Here is a 14,796-nt window from a genome sequence, read left to right as displayed (position 1 = left end):
TTAAGAAAGGGGAAATAATAAGTAACAGCCAAAATACTTGTAACTGCAGGATCTTAGCACATTCATAGAGATCAAGTAAGTGTAGGCTTGTTGCCCTGTTCCTACCCCTGTTGATTCTGACAACCAATAATGGTTGGTTATATTCAGAGAAGGTTCTCACTGAATATAAGTAGGTCAGCTGTGGCCAGCAGGAGGAGGAGGCCACCTCTATTTAATACATTTCCTGAGTGATATAATGCACATAAATTGGCCTAGTCTCTCAAGTGGCAAAGGAAATGGCAACCCACTCCAGTATTCTTGCCTGGAAAAATCCCATGGATGGAGGAGCCTGGTAGGCTACAGTCCATGGGGTCGAAAAGAGTCGGACATGACTGAGCAACTTCACTTTCACTTTTCATTCTCATGCATTAGAGAAGGAAATGGCAACCCACTCCAGTGTTCTTGCCTGGAGAATCCCAGGGACAGAGGAGCCTAGTGGGCTGCCGTCTATGGGATCTCACAGGGTTGGACACAACTGAAGCGACTTAGCAGCAGCAGCAGTCTCTCAAGTAACTGAGGGTGGGGTTGCATGATCAGAAAGTATAATCTGATATATTTCTTCAAGAAACATGTTAGGGGGCTTTCCCTGGTGTTCCAATGGCTAAGTCTCCATGCTCCCAATGCAGGGTGTCCAGCTTTGATCCCTGGTCAGGCAACTAGATACCACATACCCTAACTAAGACCCAGTGCAGTCAAAAAAATTAATTTAAAAAAAAAGAAAGAGCCATATTTTCCAGATTCTGTTTTTTTTTACACTAGACATGAAAACTTATTGTAGGTTGTGGCTTAAGCTCAGAGAATAGTTAACACGATAGTGGTGGTGAATTTAAATTGATTATAAATTTAAGTATGAATAAAATTACTCAGTTCATATGGTAACAAATGACACATGTATTACATTTTAGTGCAAACTGGCTCATTTGGTTTTTTTTTCTCCTCTGTTCCCCATCACCACCACCCCTAGAAACGGCTTTTGGATTCAGATTTCATTGATCCTTTAATGAATAAAAAGGCTCGAATATCTCACCTGACAAATAGAGTGCCGCCAACATTGAATGGCCATTTGAATCCCACCAGTGAAAAGTCCACTGCAGGCCTTCCGCCGCCCCCTGCAGCAGCTGCCATCCCCACGCCTCCACCGCTGCCTTCAACCCACCTGCCTGTCTCCAACCCGCCTCAGACTGTAAATTCTAACTCCAATTCCCCTAGCACTCCAGAAGGCCGGGGGACTCAAGACCTACCTGTTGACAGTTTTAGTCAAGATGGTAGTATCTATGAGGACCAGCAAGACAAATATACCTCTAGGACTTCTCTGGAAACCTTACCCCCTGGTTCAGTTCTACTAAAGTGTCCAAAGCCTATGGAAGAAAACCATTCGTCTCACAAAAAGTCCAAGAAGAAGTCTAAAAAACACAAGGAAAAGGACCAAATAAAAAAGCAAGACGTTGAGATGATTGAGGAAAAGGAAGAGGACCTTGAAAGAGAAGAGGAAATTGCCAAGCTGAACGACTCCAATCCGGATTCCAATGAAGGTATTTTGCATTTGTAAAAACCAACTCTGTGGGTTAAATGCACAGGAGGAGGGGACTTTGCTGACTGTGAGCATGTGCTGTTTAGAATTAGTAATGCTTTTTTATCAAATGACCTGCTGTTTAGTTATTAATTTTAGTATTGTCCTTTGGAGCAAGGTTCTTTCTCTTCCATTTTACAGTAGTCACTTTCTGTCTCTTCTTAGCCAACTATTAACCATGGTTTTCTGTATTTATTAATAAGATGGTGACATCTGAAAAAGACCTTTGGTCCTCCAGGGACCCCCTTTGACAAGGTGGACTTTGTTGCTCTTCTCCAGAGCTGTCACAGTATTGTGCAACCTCAACGTGACCTATTATATGCCATTCTTGAACTGATTTAACCAGACACACAATTAGCAACAAAAATACTCATTTCCTTCTTTGCCAAAGAAACAGGGTCAACCTTGCTTTAATTAATAATAGCACAGGGGAAATGTCAAATTCTTTATAAAACAGGCAAGGTAAAATTACATGTGGAGATCCGCAGCATCATCTTCATTCAGAGTGAAAGCAGTTTGTCTTGTGCAAGGCTGTTGGTGACTGGCTTGATAGATTTGGGGTTTTTTTCTTCCCCCCTCCCCCCAATTTTCAGAACATTGTTTGAGTAAACTAACATCAGTTGTTATTAATAAATTTAACCATTTCTGGAAGCTTTAAAAGTCAAATATCTAGAGACCCAAAGAAGCCTAAAATCATGCTTTACCTCTGAAGAACAGTTAGTAGAAACACTGCTTACCTAATGTGTAGCGATCTTTAAAACCTAATGACACAATTAGATTTCTCTTACTCCATATATTTAAAACGTAATGTCTTACACACCACCATGGAGAAGATCCATGCTTATCATTTAGGACTGCTACCAGTTTTAAACCTAGCATAACTAAGGTAAAATTCCCCAGAAAAATACAACTTTAGAAAACGTACTTCAGTGATTAGACTTTAAGGAGTTTTATCTTTGTGATTCGCCCATAATACTGAAAGCCTGTGGTACTTAGATTTAACTGACCATTTTAACCATAGACAAGAAGCTTGGATTATGGGGATAGTATGATTCAGTGCCTTTACTAACGTGGATTGAGTATATTGCTCATCAAAGCATGGCTGTTGAAATATTTAGATCAGCGTGGTAGTGTATAGTAGCCCAAGAGTCAGCTGTAAGCTTTTTTCCCCTCAAACACTATCATACTTGAAGTTGCCAGATCAAGAAGAGAAAAGAGAATAGTGAAACTTTGTGCTCAGTGAGCCAGATTCCTGGGTATGCTCCACTCCACACTTCCCACCATCAGAAGGTAATCCCGAGACAGAGGCATCTGCTGGGAGGACTGGATCCCAGAACGTTGAGTCCTACAGCAGAGGTTGACTATTTTCCCACTTGGAAGCCAAGAGAAACAGACCTAGTCTCTAAATCCTTCACTAAGGACGGACCAGCCAGTCGAGATTATCATAAACTGAGGACCGATTCAGACCCACATGCTCTGCACCCATTGGAATTTATCTGATGTCTGTGGCAAAGGAGAAGCTGGGTGACAAGCACTCAGTGCCTTTTCCTTTAAGACTCAGGCTGTTGTGAAAACAAGCTTTTACCTAAGCCTGAGTCAGATAGGCACACACAGTAAGTCCACAAAGTCTGCATAATTTGTTTAGTGTGCTTTGTCCTTTAAAATATTAAACCAAGAAATTATTAAATACTCACTCTTGTTTTATATTGAACATGTATGTTTTGCCAGCAGGCAGGGCTTGGGTTTGAGTTACTAGTTTAATTCTACTTTGAATGATAAAAAAAAATTACCCTAATAAAAAATCTAAACATACCCTCTGGAAATGGTACATTCAAACAAATGGAATACTGAGGGATTCACAGCATAGTTCTGAGTGACTGGCACTTGATTTATCTATTTATTTTGGCCTCGTAAGGAAAAAGCCATGTAGTACTATGAGGGTTAGAGATTACAGGAGTGTAAATTGTTCACTAATAACATTTTAAATTACTTTAAATTGATGGGAAGACTTCCTGCCCAATTGCACTGTCTGCATACAAAAAGAATAGCAGCAAAAATACACTGATTGAAGCAGTCTGCTACCTGACTTCATTATCTCATCTGCCTTGTTTGAATCCTACGAAAAGTAGATGTTGATATAAAATTTGTATCTCCCATTGTCTGGCTGCATCTGCCACCACAGTCTTTGAATTGCTGGGCAGATGCCACAACTGTTGTTGAAAGAATAGAAGATTGACCTTGGGTTAAGATGGAATTCCTTTATTGTGCAGACACTGCAGTAGCCAGGGTGCTTTCAATGCCTGGCGTCGGTTCTGCTGGAGCTGGTCACAGGGCCTCTATTGTTCGTGCTCAATTGTATTCCTTGCTCACTGTTGCTTATTGAGATGGAAGAATAGAATTTGAGGAAAAGTGTTCCAGATGTTTCTGATCTATTTTAGAATTATAGGCATTTTGTAACCATACTGTTTGGTGAACGCTTGAAAAAAAAAAAATTTTTTTTTCTTTGCAGGAGTTAAAGAAGATTGCACTGCCTCCACAGAGCCTTCTTCAACAATTGAACTCCCAGATTATTTGATGTAAGTTCAGATGTCTGCCAATGAGGGAGAACTGTTCAATTTTAGAAAGTTTGCAAACTCTTTTCCCATAATTTGCAAATCAGAACAGTAAGACGTTCCAGAAATAGAGTCCTGGAGCCACCCCTGCAATTGAAAGGCTCCCATTAAGCCTGTTCATCCCCAGTCCACTCTTGTCGGCTTCAACAGGTTGTGCCTGCCCCTGCCCTGAGCTCTGTTCAGTGGCCTTTAAGTATAGAGAAGCCTGCCCTTTGTTCTGAGGCCAGGCCAAGCGTTTGATTATGGAAGATTTCAGGGATATTACTCTTCAAAGCTGACAGTCTATCAGTGCATAGTCGTTCATTTGGGCCCCCCGCCCCCCAAAGGGACAGTTTATTACTGACAAAGTGCTTAAACCTCTGCAGTTAATACAAACTAGAGATAGATGGCTTTTGATTTAAATAAAGCTGTGCCATAAAATTAAGAGGAGAGAGCAGTAAAACTTGCTCATTTCGCTCTAATACTAGTTATAATGTTTTTCTTGTTGTGACAACAAGTTGCTAAATGCCAAGCTGGGGACTTTCTTATAACTGGTCATCACAGAAATTATAACCTGGACACATAATTCTAGCTTTTTTTTTTTTACAGACTCAAAAGGCTTTTGTAAGAAGAAAATAATTAACTTGCAAGAGTCTAGAAAAATGGAGAGTGAAAGAACATACAGATTTACTCACCAGTAGCTTAGAAAACTAACAGATAGCTTACATGTAGACTGGAAAACGGAACCTGGGCTGTATGAATATTGTTTCTTTATCAGTAGCATCTCATGGTGTACAAAGTTAAACTATGCGGTTTAGTGCTCCGTGTCTCATGAAACGTTCATTTCCAGAGTAGAAAACATTTTACACTAAAAATGTGCTACTTTGCTTAACAGTAGTGGTGAAAGCTATACTTATTTGGGGGTGATACAGCATGGAATGATAAGCCGGTTATCATTTTTTAACTAAAAGGAATCCAGGAAACCATGCTGAATACTCTCTCATCTTAAAAGTCTGTGTTTGGGGCCGAGGGGTGGGGTGGGGGGGGTGGGTTGGAAAAGGTGCTGCCACTGAATTGGCCTGGTCAGGGATGGATGGGGGACAGTGCCTGGCTCCACTGATGTGGGGGGTCACCTCTCCAAATGCATTCCCTTTCAAGTCTTGTGAGAGGTGCAAATAACAGCTGCAGTACTGTGCTCTCATTCTCTTTCGATGGATTTTGAATTCCCCTTACAATAGTAATACTGCTGTTTATTTGTTACATAGGACAAAATCATGTGGGGAGACTCAAAAGTAATTGTAACCTTTCCCTCATGTATTCAGATGTTGCTGAGTTTTGTCAACTTAAGCAATTAATTCTGTACTTAAAGTTGTTTTTAATTTACTGAGCTACAGATGGTTGCTGCAGATATCTGCCTCAGTGCATTTCTGTATGTTTGTCATTTTCTAGCTCCTTTAAAAATCATGAAAATATGTAACCTCCATGATTGCTTAATTTACTTAAGCAATTTATTTTAACCAAAGCTATCTTATATAAATATTGCAGATTTTCTTAAAATGGTGATAAAGCATGAAATTTCAGAAAAATCACTAAAAATGTAGAACTTAAACCTGTTTCTTAAGAAAACCAAAGAACATCCTATAAAACCTTTAATGACCAACCTCTGAATAATTCATACTGAACCACAACAGTCCCAATTTTTTTATAATATGGACACTTCTTAATAAGATTGTGGTTGTGACTTATCCAAAGTATTTAACATTTTATTCTATCACTACATTAAGAGCCAACTGCAGAACCGTAACAATTTTTATTGAAAATATTGAAATACTTTTCATTAAAATGTCAGTATAACCAAATAACCTTCTATAATAGCAACACAACTGCTGGCCACTTTGGTACTTTTTTCCCTGAGGGAGTAATTAAATTAAATAAAGAGGGTGTGGTCTCAGGTGTGATTTTGAAGAAAGTGGGATAAATGTTTTATATAACAAATGGAACCTGAGTTTCAGCTAAGCTGTTTTGCTTATGAATGCTTATCCCCAGGAACCTTTCTAGAGAGGATGGCTTCCCTGCTTGGCTGGTAAGGTTCCTTTTATAGCAAGTACACTAGCAGGGCGGCTTTAAATCAGCGTACTACCACTGTCTCAATTACACTTAGAAAATTAAACCTCCACACGGTCTAACTCAGCATGAATAAAAATATTAATGAGGACATTAAGGTTGCTCACTGCATCACTTTTCTCACATTTGCAAATAGACATCTGTGCTATTTTACATTTTAAACAAAACTGGTGAGATTGTCTAAAACCATTCTTGAGAGGACTGAACTCCCAAAATCTTCTTCAATAAAGAATAGATGTGTACCCCCAGGGCATCCTGAAGCTCCTGCTTGAAATTGCTTCAAAATCTCAGTTTTTATCTCAAAAAATCAAGGGAATGCTGCATCCCATGACAGGAGCACAGACTGCAAAGACCCAGATCCACAAATGATATCAACTTTAATATTATTGATTTTCTCACCACCACTGAACAGACTGACACTGGGAAGATGACCTTCATTCTCTGGGTCCCTAGAGATCCTCATGCCCTGAAGTGAAATATGTGTAGCCTTTCTATTAAAAAAATAAACTGATGGTATAAACTGGCTTTCTGTTACACATAGTATGGCAGTAAATGTTTGAAAAGAACTAGAGAATTATTCCTTTTTCCCCCTTTTTATTTTTCCTACTCTTATTTTTTTTTTTTTTAATTTTAAAATCTTTAATTCTTACATGTGTTCCCAAACATGAAACCCCCTCCCACCTCCCTCCCCATAACATCTCTGTGGGTCATCCCCATGCACCAGCCCCAAGCATGCTGTATCCTGCGTCAGACATGGACTGGCGATTCAATTCTTACATGATAGTATACATGATAGAATGCCATTCTCCCAAATCATCCCACCCTCTCCCTCTCTCTCTGAGTCCAAAAGTCCGTTATACACCGCTGTGTCTTTTTTCCTGTCTTGCATACAGGGTCGTCATTGCCATCTTTCTAAATTCCATATATATGTGTTAGTATACTGTATTGGTGTTTTTCTTTCTGGCTTACTTCACTCTGTATAATCGGCTCCAGTTTCATCCATCTCATCAGTTCTGAGTAATACTCCATTGTGTACATGTACCAAAGCTTTCTTATCCATTCATCTGCTGATGGACATCTAGGTTGTTTCCATGTCCTGGCTATTATAAACAGTGCTGCGATGAACATTGGGGTACATGTGTCTCTTTCAATTCTGGTTTCCTCGGTGTGTATGCCCAGCAGTGGGATTGCTGGGTCATAAGGTAGTTCTATTTGCAATTTTTTAAGGAATCTCCACACTGTTCTCCATAGTGGCTGTACTTCTTATTTTTTTTTAATGGTAAAACAATCCCCCTTTTGTATTTTATGTTTGCCTTACCAGAAATGGGAGGAGAGGCGCAGAGGGAATGGCCCCAGGTACCTTGCTGGCAGCAGGTGTGAAAGGCCAAAGGCAGAGACTCCCTCTCATAAGGCAGCAGGTCTGGAGAGAGCTCTGCCTTCAGCCGTTGGGGACTGCGACATTCCCCGGGTCTCAGGCTCCCCCACCAGCCCTGCTCTCTCCACATGACTTGTAACAGACGGACTGGCCTCTGCGCTAGCGTGGTAGTCATTTCGAGCGTGGAAAGCTTTAGGAAGCTCCCTCTGTGTGAGTGCTGTCTTCTAGTTGCACTGTAATTCCACTGCCACCATGGTTTTTTTGCTTTTTTTCCCCCACATTTACTTTCCTTCACTGAGGTTTTTAAACTCTCCTCTGGGATAATTTCACCTGGAAGGTCTTTGAAGGAGTGGCAGGCCGCAAGCAGTGGTAGAGTGGGACTCAACCTAGGGAGACAACGCACAGATGTGGTTTCCAAATATTTGGTTTCAATGTTGTGTGTTGTGTTTGTTCAAAGCTCCTCTCCATTTACCTTTTGTCTTATTAGAAAATATATTGCCATCGTCTCCTATGAGCAACGCCAGAATTACAAGGATGACTTCAATGCTGAGTATGATGAATATAGGGCCTTGCATGCCAGGATGGAGACTGTGGCTAGAAGATTTATCAAACTGGATGCACAGCGAAAACGCCTTTCTCCAGGCTCAAAAGAGTATCAGGTAAACACATGTGTTCCTCACTGGACTGTCTTCATATTTTGCCTTCTTCGTTTCTCTGCCCTGCCCATCCCCAGACGTCCTGCTAGCCTTCAGAGCAGGTCCTTTCACAGACCAGCCTCTCTGTAGCTTTTGGCCTTGACTTAGAATTAGCTAGGAAAATAAATATTTGAAATAGTTCTTAAAAATAAGTAACACAGTGAGCCTCTAATTCCTCCAATGTAAAAAAAAAAAAATCACCATTTTTACATAATGTGTATAAAATGTATAATATATACTTATATACTTCCCGTGACATAACATGTGCTGAGAAAAATACAGGTGACTAAATAGGAAAAAACGAAAAGCTGGATTTGGGATTCATCAAAGTATTTGACTGCGTTACCTACTCAACTCAGACTATAGTTCTTATCAGTTCAGTTCAGTTCAGTCATTCAGTCGTGTCTGACTCTTTGCGACCCCATGAATTGCAGCACGCCCGTCCTCCCTGTCCATCACCATCTCCCGGAGTTCACTCAAACTCATGTCCATCGAGTCGCTGATGCCATCCAGCCATCTCATCCTCTGTCGTCCCCTTCTCCTCCCACCTTCAGTCTTTCCCAGCATCAGGGTCTTTTCCAATGAGTCAGTTCTTCGCATGAGGTGGCCAAAGTACTGGAGTTTCAGCTTTAGCATCACTCCTTCCAAAGAACACCCAGGGCTGATCTCCTTTAGAGTGGACTGGTTGGATCTCCTTGCAGTCCAAGGGACTCTCAAGAGTCTTCTCCAACACCACAGTTCAAAAGCATCAATTTTTTGGCGCTCAGCTTATCTGATGCTATTTCCAAAATTACCATTTTGAGTAAATTTATTTATTTTAAACCTCAGTCTGGTATAGAATATTAAAGGGAGCCTAAGACCACTCAGGTTTGGGGTTTAAGTGAAGAAAAGCTGGGTGCTTCCAGCTAGTCCAGCTACTGACATTTGTTAGCAGGTATTAATCCGTTCTCACTCGCCTACCTTAAGTGGTAATACTACTACAGCTGACACAGGGCAGGAGAAGCCTGACCTGTCTCCACAGTGTTCTTAGAGCCCTCAGCCAAAGGACTGGTATAAATGGGAATTCCCCTCCTTGTGTAGGACAGATAAGTTTGTTGCACTTCACAGCCACAAATGGTGTCTCCATCATAGTCCACTGTTGTTCCAGCAGGAACCTACACGAAAAAAAGCATCTATGCCCTGAAAGTGAAAGTCACTCAGTTGTGTCCAACTCTTTGCAACCCCATGGACTCTTCAGTTTATGGAAATTCTCCAGGCCAGAATACTGGAGTGGGTATCCTTTCCCTTCTCCAGGGGATATTCCCAACCCAGGGATGGAACCCAGGTTTCCCACATTGCAGGCAGATTCTTGACCAGCTGAGCCACCAGGGAAGCCCTAGAGGCCCCCTGTGTCTTCTGTCAGTGGGCCTTCACCTTTTACACAAGCTCCCTAAAGTAATAGAAGACTTAGCCAGAGGAGTGGGTGGTTGGGAGTGCAAGAAGTTAGTGATACAGTGGTTAGGAGTTTTTTGGTTTTTTTTTTTTTTCTTCTATATAGTTATTTACTAGGGTACCACAATTATATTTAAACTAAAATGTAATTCTAAGAATTGCTTAGTGGTTAGGAACAAGCTCCAAAGCCAGGCAGCTTGCATTTGGTTCCTACCTCTGCTCTACTTGTGTGACCTTGGGAAGGTTACTTGCTTGCCTGAAAATACTCAAAATCCCATCCATAGAGTGAGATAATTAGAGCTATGCAGAACAAATATAAGCATTTGGAAACTGCTTAGATGCATAGTATATCAGGTCATATGGTACATAAAGGTTAGCTCTTCCCTTGCAACTCAATTCTCCTCCCTAGAGGAAATCAGTATTACCAGTTCCCAGTGTATTCTTTCAGAAGGCTGTGTGATTATAAGATATACACAAGTAAATTCACAAATATACCATATTTAATTGAACCTAAGATGTCATCATCAATAAGATACACCGTTGTCTTATGTTCCAGTAAGTTAAGATACTTTATTACATTATCTGATTTCATTAAAAATTCTCAGAACATAATATTTTGTTTCTCCCTTATAAACAAATGATACCAAACTATATAAAACTGTTTGTACTTTGCTTTTTTCACTGAACAACATATATCTTAGAGAACATTTTTATGTAAGCACATACAGCACTCCCCTCATCTTTAATGGCCTCTTAGGACTCTTTTGTATGGACTAGTGGATATTTAGACCGTGTTTACTTTCTTCTGCTTTACACACAGCGCTGCAGCAAGTAGCCCTGAACATGTGTCATTTCATTCAGGCCCAAGTAATCTGAAAAAAGTATAAATGCTGAGTCCATTTTGCATTTGCAATCTTAATGGCAGTTGCTAAACTGCCTTCCTTTAAGAGTACACCAAATTACATTCCATCATTAATATTTCCCACACCCTTGCCAATTGCAAGTTATCTGTTTATACCACAAAGAAAAAAAGTTCCTCTTCTGATTTCTAATTATTACTTTTCTAGAATGTTCATGAAGAAGTCTTACAAGAATATCAGAAGATAAAGCAGGTAGGTATCATCACTATTAGTCTTCTGACCTCATTGAGAAAGTATTACAAATTCCATAGTCTTACTCCTGTTTTGTTTTTTTCATCCACAGTCTAGTCCCAATTACCACGAAGAAAAATACCGATGCGAGTATCTTCATAACAAGCTAGCTCACATCAAAAGACTAATAGGTGAATTTGACCAACAGCAAGCAGAATCATGGCACTAGAGCTCTGCTTGGACCAGAAGATGTGAATAAACTTAAGCTTATTTATTTAAAATTCCAAATGAGTTGCTCTCAAAATTCTAAAAAATGAAACTTTGCCTGTTGAAAGTTTCAGTATTAGTAAACTTGAGTTACCTTTTTTTTTTCCTTGTTTTCCCATTTTACTTTGCTTCCTTGCATTTTTGAAGCTGCTTTTCCTGGTCCTTTTTTCACCTTTAAGACTTGTGTTTGTCAATAGAAATAATTTTTTTTTTAGATATTGGGGATCCTGTGTCTGTACTTCAAATCAACTTTTTTCCTTAAAAACTGTGTTTGTCATTAGAAATGATTTTTTTTTTTTTAGATATTGGGGATCCAGTGTCCATACTTCAAAGTTACATATGTTTAAAAAAAAAAAAAAGCAGTAACATGCAAGGTGAAATGCTTTTGGATAAACATAAGCCTATTTTCTGACCTTTCTTAATGCGAACTCTTTGCCTTAAATGGTAGAACATTTAGAAATTTGCACAAAATACAAAAAAAAGTTAAAACATTGTTTTGGAGGGTTAAGAAATAGAAAGGTGTGTGAGTACGTGTATAGCTCTGTATACACACGTGTATATATAGGCTGACTTGATCTAGAACAGTGATCGCCCTGCAAGTTAACCCCCCATTGCAATGGTTGCCTTAAGGTGTTTGCTAGTTGTGTACCTAGTGTGGTTACTCATTAGCTACACTGCTTCCCATTTGATTAGGGCAGTGGGAAGTACACTGTGGCCTACCAGCGTCTGAACGCGTGTGCGCGACCTGTGTGTGTGCAGAGGTGGTGTGGATGTGAGCGTGCATGGAGGAAAAAAGCTGCTACTCTCAGTCGGCCAAACGCTCAGGTGAAACAACTGACGAGTGTTACTGTAGGTGTGTTTTTTTTTTTTTTTCCTGTCAAATTGCTACTTCTATCATGGAAGACAAAAAGCATTTCCATTTCAACAGTTTGTCAGCTTTATTAATGTTGGGCAAAATTGATATGTTATGAAAATGAAACAGATCTATAGTTTTGGGGCAAAATTATAACATGAAATGTGTAGGTAACCTATTTATATACTGCTATAAAGTATTTTTTGAAGAGAGATATGCAAAGAAGCTATTACCTACATGAAATGTATATTTAAAGAATTTTTTTTGTCATCCTGGGTGCCAGGAATATAAAGCAGAGCGGATATATTTAACCATAACATACTGTGATTCATCAAACAGCACAAACTTTTCATTTCATGGAGTTTATCTGTTGACGTTGATTTAAACTATCATTTGTTTTATCATGTGGGAACATAAGTTATGTGGTCAAAAATATAAGGATTTTGAACTAATGTTGATACAAGTTGTGTTGTCTTATCGTATTGTTTTTCAAAGTGCTGCCAGTTTAAAAGGGAAGCATTATGTTTACAAATATGTTTTGAAATGTTTGCCAAAATTTTGGTGGTATCTTTAATAAAGATGTTTGTCTCCAGCATCCAAAAAAATATATAACTTTGTTGTGTATCGTAAACCAGAAAATGCTGGTATCCAAAAAAACCTGAGAGAGCATGTAGATGGAATTTTGTCTTTGGAGTTCCAAAACATTAACAGGAAAGAGTAAATAATATGGTAAAAGTACATTATTACAAAGACTACAACAAGCCCCTGTGCACTATAACTCTAATACATTACTGCAAAAATTTGATTTCTACATAGCATGGACCTCCTAGGGAATTTGATTTTTTTTGTTTGTTTGTTTAAGCATTGAGATCCCTGGTGCTCTTCCTTTTACCTCAGAATTGGTACAATCATTGTGTTCATTGATATCAAACTTTCAGTTGGGGAAAAAAAAAATAGGAAAAGAAACTTAACTGGGGATAAACTTGGTCCTCACATCATTATGGTGGAGTCTCCTGAGGGATTCTTCTATAGGTAATGACCTCATAGAGGTCATTTCTTAGACATCGTGGCCTTTTAATCAAAGACCGTGTGCTGCTACTTGCTGTGAGTGGTGTTTCTCAAAAGCAAGGTGCTCGGGCCACTTGCATCCCCAAATTAGAATCTCTGGAGATGGGGCCCACGTAGCCACATTTTCATAAGTATCCTCCAGGTGACTTCTGCAAGCTAAAGTGTGAGAACCTTTGACTTGGAAGCGACTCTAAACATTTAGGTCTCTAAATCTCAAGGTCTTGAACTGAAATTCAGCTGGTTTTTTTTTTTAAGCTCATCTCTCAGCAGATGCAAGTCACTTTTCCTCTTAACATCATATGAGGCACCCTCAATTGTTTCACTGCCAGCTCTTACTTTAAAACTTGTTTACAAATAAGGCAAGCCTTCCAGTTGGTTAATTGTTGTCCCTTGGAGCTCCTACCCACCTCCATCAGCACGTCTTCTGGTTTACAAATTGGGTAACAATGGAAGCTGGAGATGCTTTCTGAAAATCCAGGATTGCACACCCATAGACTTGACCACGTACCTATAAAAGCCTTAATTTAGATGTTTGTTGTGTACATTGGGCAGATCCTTGCAAAATGTGTATCTGTCTGTCTTGCAAATTTGAGAGTTGTAAATCTCTGAATCTGCTGTTACCTGAGACTGCATCTCTTTTAAAGATAGGCATAGGCCTATTAAAATACTTATATTTATAACCATCTTTCATCTCCTACTGCAAGATTTTTAGATTCTCTCAAATAATTGCTGCAGGAATGGGTGGCCATGTAGTTACTCTGGTAGAATTTATTTAGGTTTTGTTTTGTTTTTTGAGAGGAATAGGTAAGTGTTAAATAGCATTGTCAAGATGAGACATTGAGTTATTATTTGTTCATCACATTTCACCTAAAATAATTTGAAGCACTCTTGAAGATTTTTACCAACACCCATAAATTAACTCCAGAATGAATGAGCAGCTGATTTAATACAAACCAAAAATAGCATCAACTAGATGTGGTTTTTTTGTTTTATGTGAGGATTTCACTTCCTGCCTTGTTGGTTATGTATTTCCCTTGGAATACTTGAGAGGGGTGAATACTCTCAGTAGAGATGAATGTTCAGAACTTGCTCTCACAGAAGTAATTGGTGTCGTCAGTTGATATCATTGCTGCGGGCATTGATTATAAAAATCCAGTATTAACCTTCCTTCATCTCTGACTGATCTTTTAACCTTTATAGGAGTTTTCTTTCCCCTTAAAATATTTCCCTTTATTCTGTCAAACAAATGCGTATTTTCATGTTTGAAACAAGGTGTTGAAATGAGGTTTAGACACAAACGGTCCATCAGTTCCGACCCTCTGCTTGGTTGCCTTGCCCCTACCCCTAGTGCGTTCTTTGCTTCTGAAACTTGGCTGAAATTCTCCAGCCAGTTTCCCTATCTTGCTGGCCTCGTGAGTATTGAGTCACGTATGTGTGGTTTTTGCCTTTACTACTTCTAAGGTTCTTACAGTGTATCACTTGCCTAAGTGTTACTAAAGCCTTCTCTTGTATACCGGATGGGGAAAAATCAACAGCCAGCTTTGAGAGGAACCTCTTGGGAAAAGATATTAACTGACACAACTAAATGAAGGCAACAGAAGATATTGTCAGTGTCCTCTGTAACCTGAAAACTGAACAAGGCTATGAGGCTCATTTCAAAATATTTTGAAGTGTTAAAAAATCTATACATAT

The 14,796-nt window shown here is 39.4% G+C and overlaps 1 protein-coding gene across 1 annotated transcript in view; it reads left to right on the top strand.

Annotated features, from left to right (window-relative positions):
- The window catches only part of ELL2 (elongation factor for RNA polymerase II 2), a 74,058-nt gene extending 60,902 nt beyond the window's left edge, over positions 1–13,156 (top strand). Inside the window, exons 8-12 of the mRNA XM_068979704.1 lie at positions 1,004–1,571; positions 4,119–4,185; positions 8,187–8,358; positions 10,893–10,937; positions 11,029–13,156. Coding sequence (XP_068835805.1) covers positions 1,004–1,571; positions 4,119–4,185; positions 8,187–8,358; positions 10,893–10,937; positions 11,029–11,145 — 969 coding nt within the window. The 3' untranslated portion in view covers positions 11,146–13,156. The remainder of the gene's footprint in view (positions 1–1,003; positions 1,572–4,118; positions 4,186–8,186; positions 8,359–10,892; positions 10,938–11,028) is intronic.
- The last annotated feature ends 1,640 nt before the right edge of the window (positions 13,157–14,796 follow it).

Source organism: Capricornis sumatraensis, chromosome 9 (genome assembly GCF_032405125.1).
Source record: "Capricornis sumatraensis isolate serow.1 chromosome 9, serow.2, whole genome shotgun sequence".
Lineage (NCBI taxonomy): Eukaryota > Metazoa > Chordata > Mammalia > Artiodactyla > Bovidae > Capricornis > Capricornis sumatraensis.
Note: the sequence above shows the minus strand (reverse complement) of the source record. Positions and strands in the feature narration are given on the sequence as shown.